Source organism: Artemia franciscana, chromosome 3 (genome assembly GCF_032884065.1).
Source record: "Artemia franciscana chromosome 3, ASM3288406v1, whole genome shotgun sequence".
In the NCBI taxonomy this organism is placed as follows: domain Eukaryota; kingdom Metazoa; phylum Arthropoda; class Branchiopoda; order Anostraca; family Artemiidae; genus Artemia; species Artemia franciscana.
The window spans coordinates 48,589,574-48,606,693 of NC_088865.1; the positions used below are offsets into that span (position 1 = coordinate 48,589,574).

The following is a 17,120-nucleotide window of genomic DNA, read 5'->3' on the forward strand; positions in this document are numbered from 1 at the left end:
TGATTTTTTGTTTGTGATTTTTTCTTATCTATCACATCATCTGCTTTCAAGTAATTAAAATTTTGCATTTAGCTTATTCAGGGTCTAATATAAATCTTGACTTCGGTTTAACCTGTCGTTCAGATCAATATGAATGTTTATAATCAGAGCATTGCCCGTAGTATTTGTCGTACGAACAAAATCTCCAGGAGACGAAACAGTAATTATGAGTATCCTAGCTTGCTTTAATGGCTGAGGAAGTGAATTTTCTTATCCTGACCAATTGAAACTCTCTCTTCTATTGATATGGTCAAACCCATGGGTACTGGCAGGAGGAGGGTGCACAGCCTCCGCTGGGAAACAAGAATACGTTTTAGAAAATGTATAAAATTACAAAAATTGATATATTCCATTTAAATATTGATAAAAAAAAAACTCCTAGCGGCAATATCCCCTTGAAATTTCATGGTGAAGCTCATGGTTAGACCTATTTATTTTTGCAACTGCTTAAAAAAAAATACTTCTGACTGTTACTATAGAAGTGGGGATTCTATAGATATTGTTTTTATGTTAATCAACCATAGTAAAGCGTCCGTCTTATAATTTTTTACCCACATTTTGTCCTTAATGCACGTTTTCTTCTTTAGCCCTTGCTGTGGAATATTACCCTAAACGTATTATAATCTTGACTTTTCGTATGGAAATTTAAATTGTTACTGTTTGATAGTACTCCTGGGTGTTTAAGATCCAGGCATATATAAACTAAAGAAAATAGGTTGGCTTTTCCTCCTCCTAGTAGATTGTTCACTCCTAATAATAATGGTAGCCCTTTTCTCGAGATCGCCTCTAAATTGCGTATTTACCGATAGATTCAATATGATAATAATGCATCACATTTGTGTTTATCGTCGTTGCCCGGGGTATTTGAAAAAAGCCTCTTCTCTTCTCTGGATCCTGTTACTTCCTAAACTTTTTCCCAGTCTAGTTACGGGGGTATGTTTAGGGTTTGGCAGTCTGACTGGACGGAATTTGCTCTGGCTTTCTTAGGATTTGATAAGGGTGAGTCAAAAGTTGGCAAAGCTGAGTCCATAAGAAGTTACAAGCCTCCAGGGAATTCGTTTTTTTTTTGAAAAAGGAGATAACGCTCCCAAAAGGTAGTTAAGTGGCGAGAATTCACCATTATATTCAACAGGTGCAAGCATCCATTCGAAGGGTTTCTATACCTGAACATGAAATTTTACCATATTTTCTGAAAAATTTGGTACGTATTTACGTATTGGTACGTATAATTACGTATTTACTGTTTTGATTGTTTGTTTGTGTTTTTTTTCCTCTAGGAGTTATCATATCTACGTTTTAGTCGTAGATTATCGAGAGAGAGAGAGAGATTATTTAAAGCAAAATCAAAAGCTGTAAAATAAAAAAAAGGTTCTACAACAGAAAAATTCCGACTTCTACCATTGTGTATTACAAATCAGAATATTTTGCATAAACATGGCCGTAAGGGTGTCAATTTAATACCAAAAGGACTCTAAGCTATCCAATCGATCTATAATTAACGAAAACGTATCAATTTTATTTGTTGGTTTAAAAAGTCATACTGCTACGCAAAGGCACATTCCCTCTTAAACATCTGTTCCGTCAATACATACGAAATGGTTAACATAGCCGATTATTATAAAGCTTCAATTAGCACTGGTGATTTATTTGGAGCTTCATGAAACCGTATGCATTGGTGAAGTTTTAGGCGTTTATCTCCCTCATCGTTAAATACCTTACGGCGGAAAACACTCCCTCGAAAAATACCCCTGCGGAAAATGCCCCTCTCCCTGAGAAGATATCCCCAGAAAATACACCGCCGTGGAAAATACCCCACCCCAGAAAATACATCCTTGTTGAAAGTAAATTATTCTCAAAATTTTACTCCCCACTGAACATTCCCCCATACAATCCTTGCAGGAAACTCCCCCGCGAAAAATGTCCGTATGTTTTCCGATAACAAATACTAAGTAAACAATGGACAAATTTCGAAACTTAAATAGGTACTTAAACCTCTACAATGGGGCTCTCTGATTGTTTTGTACTTTGGGAAAGAGGGAGATACGTGAAAGGGTGCGTTTTAATTCCTTAAAATCCCAGCTCTCATTCAGCCATCAGATAAATACAGAATTAATTCTAAGGGAGAGACAAGAAAGGGTGGAGGTAGAAATAGATATAAGACCCCCAGGACCGTAGCCAGTATTTTTTTGTGGTGGTGGTGGGGGGGGGGGGGGTGGTGCGGTACATAAGAAACTTTAAAAAACGCATAAAAATGCTAAATTGACATCTCTACTCCCTTATGATTTCTCGGAATATTTCTGGTCTTTGCAGTTATTATAAAAGTAAAGGGTAGAATTAAATACCAAAAGAAATGGAATTTATTCCGTATAGGAGGGGGGCTGTCCCTTCATCATCCACTCCTCCACCTAATGGTCGCAGAAACTTTGGAGGGTGCTCATTAGATCATAAATTCAGAGTTCAAGTCCTTTTTTTGTAAGTCGAAAGTGATTGGAGACCAAGTTGCCAGGGGGGAGGGGGCAATCAGCCATGGGGGAGGGGGAATATTTCCTAAGAAAGTATTTTCTGAGGGAGTATTTTCCGTAGGTGTAGTTTTGGCGGATTTCCAGGGGATTATTTTCAGTAGGGGATTATTTTCCGCAGGGGGGTATTTTTGAGGAGGGTGGTATTTTTCGTGGGGCATATTTTCTGCGGGGATATTTTCTGGAGGGTATTTTTCGTGGAGTTGGTGGGGGGGGGGGGGGTTAAATGCCAGCTACCCGTTAGTATTTGTGTTTGCCTCAGCTATGAGAGAGCGGGTTAAAGGGGGAATTTCGAGGTTGGGGAGAGGTTTCTGATGCCTAAAAGGTACGGTTTTAGGTTCTCATTTTGTAACTTTCATTTTGTAATATATTGTGCCTTGAGATAAGCATAGAAGGATAAGTGCTTTTGTTTTTTAGTAAAGTTGTTGCTCTTTTTTTGTTTTTTATTAATAGTATCATGGGTATCGTAAAAGTGCTGACTAAGTAAAAAACGATGTTGGCACAATGCATTATTTATTTAGACCAGGGCACTTCGTATCGAAAAAGCTGTCGTAGAAACTTTAAAAGGGGCTCATTCGATTGGATATTGAAGAGACTGTTGCCTTTTTTAATTGTCACAAGTGATTGGAGGGTAACTAATCCCCCTCTTGTCCACCATTTCACCAAAAATATTGAATCAAAATTTTGATATAACCAACTCGTTCAACATAGTTGAAAGCTCTCAAAATTATGTATTTGAGGAAGACAACTCTCCTACAGCCTCCAGGGCAATGAAAGTAAATGTCCTGGAGGCAAACAATATTTTTATCAAAAGTGTTGTCGTAGAAACTTCAAAAAGGGCTGATTCAGTTCGAAATTGACAGGACTAGTGCCCCTTATAATAATCGAAAGTGATTGGAGGGCAACTAACTCCTCTCCCAAGCCCACCATTTCCCCAAACACTTCTAATCAAAGTTTTAAGATAGCCATTTTGTTCAAAGTAGTTGAAAGGTCCGGAATTATGTCTTTAAGGATGACAAACCCCTCACAGTCTTAAGGTCAAATGTTGTAAGTTCTTCCCTGGGGGGCACATAGGTTCTTATAGAAAGCTTTGTCGTAGAAACTTCAAAAAGGATTCATTTGATTGGAAAGTGAGAGGGCTAGTGCCCTTATTAATAATTGAAAGTGATCGGAAAGCAAATTTCCCCCACTCCCTTCATTTCCCCTAGCACTTCCGATCAACATTTTGATATAGCCATTTTGTTCAGCGTAGTTGAAGGGTCTGGAAATCATGTCTTTGAGGATGACATTCTCCCCCCAGCCCTCAGGGCTAAGGTTGTGAGTTATACCCTGTGGGTATCTGAGTTTTTTTTTAGAAAGCATTGTCACTGAAACTTCAAAAAAGGGGCATCCGACTTGAAATTGAGAGGGATAGTGCACTTTTTAACAGTCGAAAGTAATTGGACGGAGAACCCCCTCCCCCACGTTCCATCATTTACCTAAGGACTTTCGATGAACATTTTGATATGACCATTTTGTTTGACCTAGTTGAAGGGTCCGAAAATTATGTCTTTGATGATGACAACCCCCTTCCATAGCCCTCAGGGCTAAGGTTGTGAGTTATGCCTTTGGGGCATTTAAAGTTTTTTATAGAAAGTTTTTTCATAGAAACTTAAAAAAGCAATCATTTGGTTGGAAAATGAGAGGAATAGTGCTCTTTTTATTAGTCGAAAGTGATCAGAGGGGAGATGACCCCTCCCCCATGCCTATCATTTTCCCAAAAACTTCCAATCAAAGTTTTGAGATAGCCACTTCGTTCAACGTATTTGGAAGGTCTAGAAATTATGTCTTTGAGAACAAGACATCCCCCCAGCCGTTAGGGCAAGGGCTTTAAGTTATGCCCTGGGGACATAAAAGGTTTTTTTTATATTAAGCGTTGTCATATAAACTTTGAATGGGGTCCATTGGATTGGTAATCAGAAGTTCTACTGCTCTTCCCCCCTGCCACACACACACGTCGTATTGTCCAAAAAATGCATGCAATAGAAATTGTCAGATAGGCATCTTATTCAAAATAGTCTAAATATCATCCAACACGGCTTTTGGGGTTGAAACAGACCCCAGAGCCCAGAGGCAAGGGTTGTAAGTTATACCCAGGGCGTATTTAAAGTTTTTATGGAAGGGATGCTTATAAAATTTGAAAGAGGTTCATCTGGTTATAAATTCTAATTCCTAGTTCCCTTTTAAGAGCCAAGTGTGATGGAGGGCAAATAGCCCCCCCCCCACCCTGACTACCCCTAATCACCAAATGAATCAGATTAAAATTGTGAGATAGTACTTCTGTTCAAAACAGTCCAAAGAACTAAAAGAATGACTCTAGGGTTGACACAACCCCCCAGTCCCCTAAGGACAGGGTTGTCAGTCAAGGCCTCGGGTCTTATAAGGATTTTATGGAATCGGTGGTCGCATAAACTTCAGATGGCATCCATTTGATTTATAATCGAAAGTTATAGTTCCCTTTAAAGAGTCAAAAGTGATTTAAGAGCAACCAGCCCCCCCTGCTCACCATTCCCCCGAAGACATCCAAGCGAAATTCGGGGATAGCAATATTGTTCATTTTAGTTGAAGAGTCAGAAATTATGTCTTTGAGGAAGACACCCCAACCCCCCAAGGCGCTCAGGGCAAGGGCTGTAAGCTTTGGCTTGGTATCATACAAGGTTCTTTTAAAAAAGGTGGTTGTATATACTTCGGAGGGGGCTCATTGGATATATATATATATATATATATATATATATATATATATATATATATATATATATATATATATATATATATATATATATATATATATATATATATATATATATAAATTTATAAAAAAGCCTTAATAGTTTTTTCTTTCCAATTGTTTGATAAGAAAAGAAACGTTGAACAAGGAAAAACTTGAAAGTTTTCATAAAATAAATTCTGTAGCACGAATTAGATAAAATTATCAGGCGTATACTTACTTCAATAATACAAAAAATGATAAAAACATAAGGCTTAAGATAAGTTTTAATTGGGGTGCAATAACTATGTTACAATCTCAAAGGACCCAGTTGGTTTAGTTAAAAGATGAAGACATAAAAAATTGAAAGCAATTACCTACGCTTAAATAAAAGAAAACAATGAATCAAACAGTTTGTGGTAACGAACTGTAGTAAGGAGCGACCCGGCTCAATAGTAGCCAAAATTTTAAAAACGGATAGATTTGTATTTTGATAGCAATAGCTACATCAAAAGAATTGCATTTTAATGCTGATTTTAAATATATAAGTTTAATCAACTTTAGTCTTACCAATCAAAAGTTACGAGCCTGAGAAAATTTGCCTTATTTTAGAAAATAGGGTGAAACATCCCCTAAAAATCATAGAATCTTAACAAATATCACACCATCAGATTCAGTGTATCAGAAAACCATACTGTAGAGGTTTCAAGATCCTATCCACAAAAAAAGTGGAATTTTGTATTTTTTGCCAGAAGGCAGATCACGGATGTGTGTTTATTTGTTTGTTTATTTTTTTTCCCAGGGGTGATCGTATCGACTCAGTGGTTCTAAAATTTTGCGAGAGGGCTCATTCTATCGGAAATAAAAAGTTCTAGTACCCTTTTTAAGTGACCAAAAAAAATTGGCGGGCACCTAGGCCTCCTCCCACGCTAATCATTGTTCCAAAGTCACCAGATCAAAATTCTAAGATAGCCATTTTATTCAGCATAGACGAAAAACCTTATAACTATGTCTTTGAGGACGACTTACTCCCCCACAGTCCCCGTGGGAGGGTCTACAAGTTACACACTTTGACCAGTGCTTACATATAGTAATGGTTACTGGGAAGTGTACAGACGTTTTCAGAGGGATTTTTTGGTTGGGGGGAAGTTGTTGATAAGAGGGGGATATGTTGGGGGAACTTTCCATGGGGTAATTTGTCATGGGAGGAGAAAATTTCCTTGAAGGGAGCGAAAGACTTTCTAGTGTTATTTAAAAAAAAAACAATGAAAAATTAAATATGAAAAAGTTTTTTCATCTGAAAGTAAGGAGCAGCATTAAAACTTAAAACGAACAGAAATTATTACGCATATGAGAGGTTCACCTCCTCCTAATACCTCGCTCTTTCCGCTAAAGTATTTTTAGTAATTTCAACTATTTATTCGGCGGCCTTTGTGATTCAGCGGTCATTCTTAAGGAATTGGGACAAAAATAAGCTTTATTGTAAAGAGCGAGGTACTGCTGAGGGGGTAAACCCCCTTAATATACGTAAAAAAACATACGAATACAAAAGCTCGTCACGTATGCTAATTCGTAAGTTACGTATATCCTTTAATAATAAAAACGTTTGTAAAAAATTAAAAGTTCTAGTTGCCTTTTTAAGTAGCCGAAAAACTGAGGGGGGGGGCACGTAGGCCTCCTCCCCTGCTCTTTTTTCCTAAAATAATTCGATCAAAACTATGAGAAAACTATTTAGACAAAAAAAAAAAATATGCAAATTTCGTTTTAATTATTCATCTGTGGAGAGCCGAAATCAAAATCTGCATTAATTCAAAAAGTTCAGAAATTAAATAAAAAAACAAGTTTTTTTTAACTGAAAGTAAGGAGCGACATTAAAACTTAAAACGAACAGAAATTACTTCGTATATGAAAGGGGCTGCTCCTTCCTCAACGCCCCGCTCTTTACGCTAAAGTTTTTTACTGTTTTAAAAAGTAGAGTTGAGACAAAGTGTCAAACTTTAGCATAAAGAGTGGGGCGCTGGCGCTGTTCGCATAAGGAGGGAGCAGCCTCTTTCATGTAAGAAGTAATTTCTGTTCATTTTAAGTTTTATTGTCGCTCCTTACTTTCAGTTAAATTTAATTTGCTGCTTTTATTTTGTTTATTAAAACATGCATAATGATGTGCTTCGAATTTAAAACATCTTGGTGCAGAGTGTGCCCTTGGAAACATGGATTTTCTAAAGTAATTTCGACGCTTCAGCCAGATTGCTACTTTGTAATTTCGCCAGATGGCATTTCAGCTCTACCTTGAATATAATTTCTGGAAATAGCTCCCTTTTTAATGCTTAATTTTTATGGCTACTTAAGTAAAAAATGTATACCTGTAAATTTAGTTTTAATTCTTTTTTAATTTTTTTTATGTTTTAATTCAGTTTTATTTGAAAAAACTTGAATTCAATTTTAATTAACCTTTTCGATTTTCTTAGACATTTGGTTTGATGGATCCCGAGTAGAAAAGTTTGGGGAGGAAGGAAGAGTAGTACAACATAAGATGGATTTTTTATACCAAAACATGTGTTTTTGAAATGGCAATTGGATATTTGTAAGTAAAAACGTGATACTGTACAAATCATACAAATGAAACTTGCAAATTACTGTCTAGAAGAATTGTTCACTTTATTGGGAAAAAATGCCATCACATGACGTAGTATGTCCTCGGGAGCTGTTGGAGGGGGCTTTATATAAGGTATTTATAGTTTTGACCTGATTGGTCATTTCACACTTTCTGTTTGACATGGTTTTGACTCTTTTTGGGTCAAAGTGTTTGTATTTGCTATACAGGGGGTCAAAAAAGGAATCAAAAGGATCAAAAAGGATCAAAAAAATAAGGTATTTATAGTTTTGACCTGATTGGTCATTTCACACTTTCTGTTTGACATGGTTTTGACTCTTTTTGGGTCCAAGTGTTTGTATTTGCTATACAGGGGGTCAAAAAAGGATCTTTGTTGCTGCGCAATATTTTTGTTACTGAAGCTAGTCCAACCCAGGGATTCTATGACAATTGCTTCGTCACAATTGCCAATATGACAATTGCTTCGCCATCTGCAGACAAAAAACGATAGCAAAGAATTACTCTGAAGAAAATGAGAAATTTTGCATTATTGTAGCTAGAAGACTAAAATCTCTGATTTAAACCAGACATATTTCATGGTAGAATTCCCGTGAAAATGAAGTTTTATTTTATTTTGTAGATTTGACTCCGAAGTTCTCAAGGTCATGCAAGTTTTCATATGCTAATTGCTTTTATATGTCGTCGGAGATTAAATACTATTACATGTTCGAAATCAACACAAAAAGAAGACTCAGCTAAAGCATATTTTTTTTCTTTTTCTTAATGCCGTTCTTAGAATTCAACATGCTATTGGCGATGAACTTGCTGGTCTTTATCACGAACAGCGAAGGTTTTTTGCGACCCTCGGTTATGAGGACTAGGTATGTGAGAAATTTAAATGACTCTAAACAGGATGTTGTTCTGAGAGAAAAATAAATGCCACGAAATATTTTTTATGTTTCTCTTATGGAAATAGAATGTTGGTAAGACAAGGCCGTGTCCAGGATTTTTGTTCAAAGTAGTGGGGAATTTTTTTTGAAGGGTGGTGTTTTACAAAAAAGATTTTAAAAAACACCAAAATTCATTTATATGCAATTTTTTTACATTTTTACAAGTTGGTCAAATATTTCGGGAGACTTCAAACCCCCTCCCCCCTCGGTACAGCCTTGCAGACCGTATTTACATCTTATTTTTTCTTTGATCTTTATTAGGGCAGTAATCAGAATTTTTTCGGGGGTGTTTTACACAAGCATTTTTTTTCGGGAGGGGGTGCACAAAAACCCTCGAAAATAATTGTTTATTTCTATTTTGCTACATTTTTACGAGTCAGACAAACATTTAGGGGGAGGTTTCAAACGCCCCAATCCCCCCTGGAAGTGTCCTTTGTCTTTATTGCTAAGATTCGAAGATTTTCATCAGAAGTAACTAATTTAAGTCATTTAGAAGGACCTTTTCAGGGTCCCATCCCTACTGTTACAAGAAAAACAATTCGCTGAACTCCTGCCCGCAGCTCCCGTGGAAACATACAACCCTTTATAGCTTTCAATTATGCTGTCTAAACATTTAACAGTTCCTTTCTATGTATCATTCTTTATGAGAACCTTATTCTGCAGCCTTTATTTCAGTGAAGGATTTTTTTTCATTTTTATTATAATGTAAAGTTTTTCTTTAAATGGCTTGGCTCTCGCAACATTTGCAATCATTGGCATCAATCATTTTATTTTCAGGGATTAGGTGGCTTCTTGTTAGCCACTGGTTTGTGATCATTACTGGATCCTAATATTCCCTTAGATATACAAGCATCACCGAATGTAGCTCTCGCAACATTTGCAATCATTGGCACCAATCATTATAATCGTTTTATTTTCAGGGATTAGGTGGCTTCTTGTTAGCCACTGGTTTGTGGTCATTACGGGATCCTAATATTCCCTTAGATATACAAGCATCACCGAATGTAGCTCTCGCAACATTTGCAATCATTGGTACCAATCATTATAATCGTTTTATTTTCAGGGATTAGGTGGCTTCTTGTTAGCAACTGGTTTGTGGTCATTACTGGATCCTAATATTCCCTTAAATATACAAGCATCACCGAGTCTAGCTCTCGCAACATTTGCAATCATTGGCACTGGTGCAACTCTAGTTTTTGTCGGTTTTCTGGCTTGTATTGGGGTCATCAAAGAAGTAAAAGTAGCTGTATGCATAGTAAGTTCTTTTGTAATTTTTGAATTATTCATCAAATAAAACAATAATTACTCAATTCTAACGGCATGTACCTCATTTACAATTCAAGAGGTTAGTTTATTTATTTCCTAATTCAATTGTGAAACAAAACGGAGCTCGGTGATACGGCATTTGAATCGAAGCCGACTTAAGTTGAAACATCGGAAGATTTAGAATTTTAATATAATTGATTCAAAAATGAGGGATTTGGAATATATTTACGTACTTATTTCTCTTTGGCTCAACATTTTCCTTTTTTATGTATTGTGTTGTCTTGTGAAGCATACTCAAAACGCCAAAGTTCAGCATCCTGTACTTCGATCGAAAATCGAAGGTACATAACCCCCTCCCCAGTATTTTCTGATTGAAAAGGGCTGTACTCTCCTCAGTGTCCTGCTCTTTAAGCTAAAGTTTGCCTCTTTGTCACAGTTCTACTTTTTAATACAATAAAAAACTTTAGCTTAAAGAGCAGGGCGTTGAGGAGGTGACAGCCCATTTCTGATAGGGAATAATTTCTGTTCGTTTGAAAAATTTATGTCGCCCCTTACTCTCAATTGAAATACTTGTTTTTTTAATATCTCAACATTTTTGAATTAATGTATGTTTTTATTTTGGCTCACCACACATGAATAATTAAAACGAAATTTGCATATATATTTTTTGGGGGGCTAAATGGCTTTCTCAGAGTTTTGATCGGATGATGTTGATAAGAAAAGAGGTGAGGAAAGAGGCCTAGCTGCCCTCCAGTTTTTGGTTGCTGAAAAATGGAACTAGAACTTTTTATTTGTTTGCAAACGTTTTTATTAGTAATAAATGTGCGTAACTTACGAATTAACTTACGTAACGAGCTTCTATATTTGTATATTTTTATTACGTACATGAGGAAGTCAGTCCCCTCGTCAATACCTGGTTTTTTACACTAAAGCTTGAAATTTTTCCCAATTCTTTAAGAATGACCCCTGAATCACAAAGACCATAGAATAGATAGTTGAAATTACTAAAAATACTTTAGCGTAAAAAGCGAGTTCTTGTGGAGGAGAGGAGCCCCCTTATATACGTAATAATTTTTCGGAGTATAATTAAAGAATTTCGGAAAATGTTTAATGTTTCAAAATATGAAACAAGAACAAAAAAAAAGAAAACAACAAGCATGTCCTCAAAACCAGCAAGGGAAAACTAAAAATCCTTTTAACCTTTAATTATTTTTATTTATTTTTTAATTACTTTAATTTAGCTTTAACTTACACTGGCTACCAGATGTCTCAAAAAAAATATAAGAAAATATAAAAATGAAATACTCTTGATAATTTTTAATAATTTTACTAATCGGGTCATTAAATCATATTAAAATGATCATTAATGATAAGCCTTTAACAATTTGTTCCTTAATAATTTTAAGACGGAGAAGTAAAAATACTAAGTTCCCATCTGACTTAATTTTGACAATAGTTTTCATAATTTACTTTACATCATAACTACCAGTTTTACAAAGGTATATGACCCATGAATAACAAAATCAGTGTTTAAGCGCCTACAAATCAAGGAAACAGTTGTCATTGCGGTTGAAAAATTCTTGTTCTGCTTTCTACAATTTATTCACCCATTGCATGCGGTTACAAATTTGTAGTTAAAGAGAAAAAAACAAGCTAAACTACTGCCTCCTAGTAACTTGTTTTTTAGGCTGTAATTATGGTAAGTAAGCTTTATTTTTGCTTGATTTTGCAGCAAAATAAACTGAGCTAATAAGAAGCTATAAGCACACCCTGATACTGCTACCGCAGCAGTAAAAGTAAAAATAAAACTTTTAGAAACGCATCAAAATGTGTTTATATTCATTTTTGTTACGTTTTTGCGATTTGGACAGACATTTCGAGGGGGAGGGGTTCAAATCCTTTAACTCCCCGTACCTCTAAATGCAGCCTTGGTGTCCCAATCCAGTGATTAATGTAATTTTTTAGGTCAATAAAACTTGCATTTTATTTATAGAAACGAGACGAGATCGATTATTTTGTTTTCTTAGGGTAAGCATTATATATACCACGTTCATCTTCTATGTTACTACAACTACTACTAACAACTCACCGCAGTACCAATCGACCTGAGGCCAATATAGCTACGCACGCTCCTCCTTGATCCCAACCTATTCCAATTCTCCCTCTTTACATTCTCCCAGGAAGTTCCCATTTCCTTTAAACCTTTCTTTATGAAATCCCCCCCAGCCGCGGATGACCTGTTTTCCGTTTAGCCCTAGGCGGTTGGCCAAAAAAGTACAATCTTCGGCAATCTGTCATCCTTCGTCCACAGAAAGTGCCCGAGCCATCTCAGCCATTCTCTCTTTATAGCCCTAGAAAGCGGGATTGAACCAGTTTTTATAAAGCCTACTGTTTGAAATACGACCAGTGAGCCGGGTACCCAGAACGATCCGTAGACAATTTCTCTGGAAAACATCTAGCAAATCTTCATCCGCCTCTCGGAGCGCCCACGCTTCAGAGCCATATTTGACCACTGTCATCACTGTGGCTTCTAATATTCTAATCTTGGTTTGCAGCCTTATCTTCGTATATTTCTAAACTTTTTTTAACTATAAAAAACATTTTTTTTACATTTTCTATAACTAAATATTTTCTATAATTTTTGATCAATGTTTGTCTTTATTCGATTAAATTTTTTTTTGCTTACTTGGCTATTTGTTGCCCTACTTTCTGGCATTATTTCGTAAACCTCTTCTATTTATTAGTTGCTTGAATTCTATCATATAGCCCAAGAGGCTTCAACAAATTTGTCTGTCTATTTGTTGATCAATGAAAACTGTCCTATAATTTGTGTTCTCTTATTAATCCAACCAATTATCTTTACCATTCAAACTTACACTCTCTGTACGCAATTAAATAAAAAAAACTAATTTTTTTAGCTGAAAGTAAGGAGCGACATTAAAACTTAAAACGAACAGAAATTACTCCGTATATGAAATGGGTTGTCCCCTCCACAATCCCTCGCTCTTTACGCTAAAGCTTTTAATTGTTTTAAAAAGTAGAATTGTGGCAAAGAGTCAAACTTCAGCGTAAAGAGCGAGGGATTGCGGAGGGGACAACCCATTTCATATACGGAGTAATTTCTGTTCGTTTTAAGTTTTAATGTCGCTCCTTACTTTCAGCTAAAAAAATTAGTTTTTTTTATTTAATTTCTGAACGTTTTTGAATTAATGCATGTTTGGTTTTGGCTCTCCGCACATAAATTATTAAAATGAAACTTGTATATTAATTCTTTTTTTGGCTAAATGGCTTTCTCTTAGTTTTGATCAGACGATTTTGAGAAACAAGGGGTGGAGAAGGAGGCCTAGTTGCCCTCCAATTTTTCGGTCACTTAAAATGGCAACTAGAACTTTTAATTTTTAATGAACGTTTTTATTAGTAAGAAATACACGTAGCTTAAGAATTAACTTACATAACAAACTTTCATAACCTTATATTTTTATTATGTATACGAGGGGGTTTTTACCCTCGTTAATACCTCGCTCTTTACACTAAATCGTAAGTTTTGTCCCAATTCTTTAAGAATGACCCCTGAATCAGAAAGGCCGTAGAATAAATAGTTGAAATTACTAAAAATACTTTAGCATAAAGAGCAAGGTATTTATCTCCTCCTAAATACCTCGCTCTTTATACTAAAGTATTTTTAGAACCCCTCATATGCGTAATTATCTCTGTTCGTTTTAGGTTTCAATGCTACTTCTTCCTTTCATTTGAAAAAACGTTTTCATGTTTATTTTTCATTGTTTTCTTATAGTAGTGCTAGAGAACCCTGCGCCCTTTTCATTGAATTTTTCTTCCCTCATGACAGATTCCTCCAAGGAAAGATCCTCCAACATAGCCCCCTCTCCTCAGCCCCACCCCCAAACAAAATAAAATCCCCCTGAAAACGTCTGTACACTTCCCAATAACCATTACTATATGTAAACACTGGTCAAAGTTTGTAACTTGCAGCCCCTCCCCCAGGGATTGTGGGGGAGTAAGTCATCCCCAAAGACATAGTTATTGTGGTTTTCGACTATGCTGAACAAAATGGCTATCTCAAAATTTTGATCCGTTGACTTTGGGAAAAAAATGAGCGTGGGAGGGGGCCTAGATGCCCTCCAATTTTTTTGGTCACTTAAAAAGGGCACTAGAACTTTTCATTTCCGTTAGAATGAGCCCTCTTGCGATATTCTAGGACCACTTGGTCGATACGACGACCCCTGGGGAAAAGAAAAAAAAAAAAAAGAAAAAAAAAAACAAACAAATAAACACGCACCCGTGATTTGTCTTCTGGCAAAAAATACAAAATTCCACATTTTTGTAGATAGGAGCTTGAAACTTCTATAGTAGGGTTCTCTGATACGCTGAATCTGATGGTGTCATTTTCGTTAAGATCCTACGACTTTTAGGGGGTGTTTCTCCCTATTTTCTTAAATAAGGCAAATTTTCTCAGGCTCGTAACTTTTGATGGGTAAGATTAAACTTGATTAAACTTATATATTTAAAATCAGCATTAAAATGCGATTCTTTTGATGTAGCTATTGATATCAAAATTCAATTTTTTAGAGTTTTGGTTACTATTGAGCCGGGTCGCTCCTTACTGTTTGATTGTGTTATGAACTGTTTGATTGTTTTTTATCACGTTTCTGTGAAGATCTAACCCTTGAATCGATCGAGGCGCTTAACCTGTTGAGTAAGGGAACATATATTAAAGCGATGTTTTCTCCCATGAAGGAATAGGCATATCATCGAAAAAATTAGTAGTACTAACAAAATTTAATTAGGAATAAGCTGGAAAATATTTTGCAGCTGGGACTTCACTCTGTCTTCTTCTGAGAATTTAAAACTCAAGTTTCAAAGTGTAAACCATAGAACGTTCTCTTGTAGCTTTTTAGAAAAAAAATTATTTTCTCATATTTTAACTATGACAAGAAAAAGACCCTGCTGGTTTTTCCCAAAGACAAATGAAACTAATTATTCCAATTCCCAACTTATTACATTATCACTTCTGCCACGGCGGCCTAACCCTGTTATGGGGAATGATGGGGTAGCTGTCTAGCGGGACGTTTTTTGTCAGTCTATCACAGGAAACGCTCTAGCACTACCTAAGTAAAACGCCATTGTACAAAAAATTATTTCACGGCCCAGTCAAGAGGTTTAAGGGAACCAAATAAGAACTAATAAACTATTTTCCCGTCCCCATCGTATAAAAGGAGTTGCTATTGAAACTTTTGAGGGGACTCTTTCAATTGGAAATTCCTAATGTTTTCATAAGGGCTGAGAGTGATTAAAAGACACCCAGCTCTGCATCCAGCCCCCTTTTATGCTACCCAATCCCTCTGTAGCCAAAATATAGTTTGTCAATATCTTAAGATTGTTTTTTGCTTAAAATTGTCAAAAGGTTTTAAAGTATACTTCTGGGGTTAACATGGGCCCCAGAGAGGTAATAGCCCTTAGTTACGTGAGATCGACAACTCATTGTTCACAGATAGGCTTTAGTACTAAATTGCTTAGGGATTCAGTTGAAACTTTCAGGAAGCAAGTGTAGGTCAAATATTTCTTCAATTCTGGCCTGAGGGAGGAGAAAGAGCTAGACAGGAAAAAATATGCACGTCCAGATCTTCGAAATATCATATCTGCAATGTCGCAGGAACAACTTAGGACATGAAATCAAAACTTTAAGTTAATATTGCAGAAAGTTAGGGAGAGGGTTGGACCAGGGGGAATAAAAACTTTGTGCTGAAAGGAGAGGGAGGGGGAGTTTTATTTCATATTCATTAAAACTTTGTTGCACTAAAGGCTCTTTTGAGACTTATATTCTGCATATAGCTAATGAGTACTGTAAACTAAAAGACCATATGTGCTGCCAGGTAATCAAGAGATACTGAGAAAGAGAGAGAGGGGGATGTATATGTTTTGTCTCTAGAATAGCTTGGGTTATCAAAATGAAGCTTTCGTGAATTGTTGAGAGAGGTATGAGTACACACAGAACTATTACTTGGTAGGAGATGATGAAAGTATAGGCCGTAGATAAACAGATGAATCTAAAAAAACAGAAATTATTAAATTAAGATAAATGATGAAGTAAAACTTAAGACACACACAAATTATTACAAATAGGAATAGAAAAAAACAATCACTGAACCTTTTGAAGGTCAGAGCTTCATATGCGCTTTAGTGAAAACAAAATGTTTCTTAGACATTTTGTTTTTATAGTTACAATGTTGAAAAATCGAAAATTGCTGGGACTTCAAGAAATATACAGTATTGTATATTAAGCAAATAGCTTCTTTTATTAGTTATGGATTGCTATGGTGATTTATCTTTATTTTATCGATGTTTTGACAAATAAAAACCACGCCATTCAAAATACAAATTATTTTCAATAAAATTCAAAATGTTTTGCACATTAACACTAATTTAGATTCCAATCTTGCGACAAGAAGTACAGCCTTTCACTGTGCTTTTTAGAAGGTTATCAATGGACTCTTGTCCTTTCAAAGACTTCTCATTATATTCTGTGCCTTGGAACAAGCCATGTTCCCCTTGGTTCTTGCTCTAACGAAACGTATACCGAAAACAGATAACTCCGACAAGACTAGGCGCAATGAATTTATATGTGTTTTCAGTAAAGTACTTATTACGTTGAAATGATTAACCAGTCTTATAATAATTTTTCATTTTAGTATGCTATCTTCTTGGCTGCGCTGCTAATCACAGAGGTATGGGTAGCACTATTCGCGTACCTGCACGAGGATAAAGTTTATGAAGAATTATCATCGACATTAAATAAAACATTTATGGAAACATACGGGTTTGATGAACAGAGGACCGAATCTATAGATAACCTACAAAGACAGGTAATAAACTTCTTTTTGAACATACAATTCAATTAGTTCTGCAATTCCACAAAATGAATTTAATAATGTCATTCACACATGTGGGGGTTTCTCGATAGAGGAGGCCAGATTCACCAAAAATATTCAAAA

At 35.9% G+C, this 17,120-nt stretch overlaps 1 protein-coding gene across 2 annotated transcripts in view; it reads left to right on the forward strand.

The window, feature by feature from the left end:
* LOC136025351 (tetraspanin-11-like) overlaps positions 1-17,120 on the forward strand; it is a 45,695-nt gene that overhangs the window by 20,775 nt on the left and 7,800 nt on the right. For both annotated transcript variants that reach the window (XM_065701287.1, XM_065701288.1), the window contains exons 3-4: positions 9,908-10,099; positions 16,818-16,991. In XM_065701287.1, coding sequence (XP_065557359.1) covers positions 9,908-10,099; positions 16,818-16,991 — 366 coding nt within the window. The remainder of the gene's footprint in view (positions 1-9,907; positions 10,100-16,817; positions 16,992-17,120) is intronic.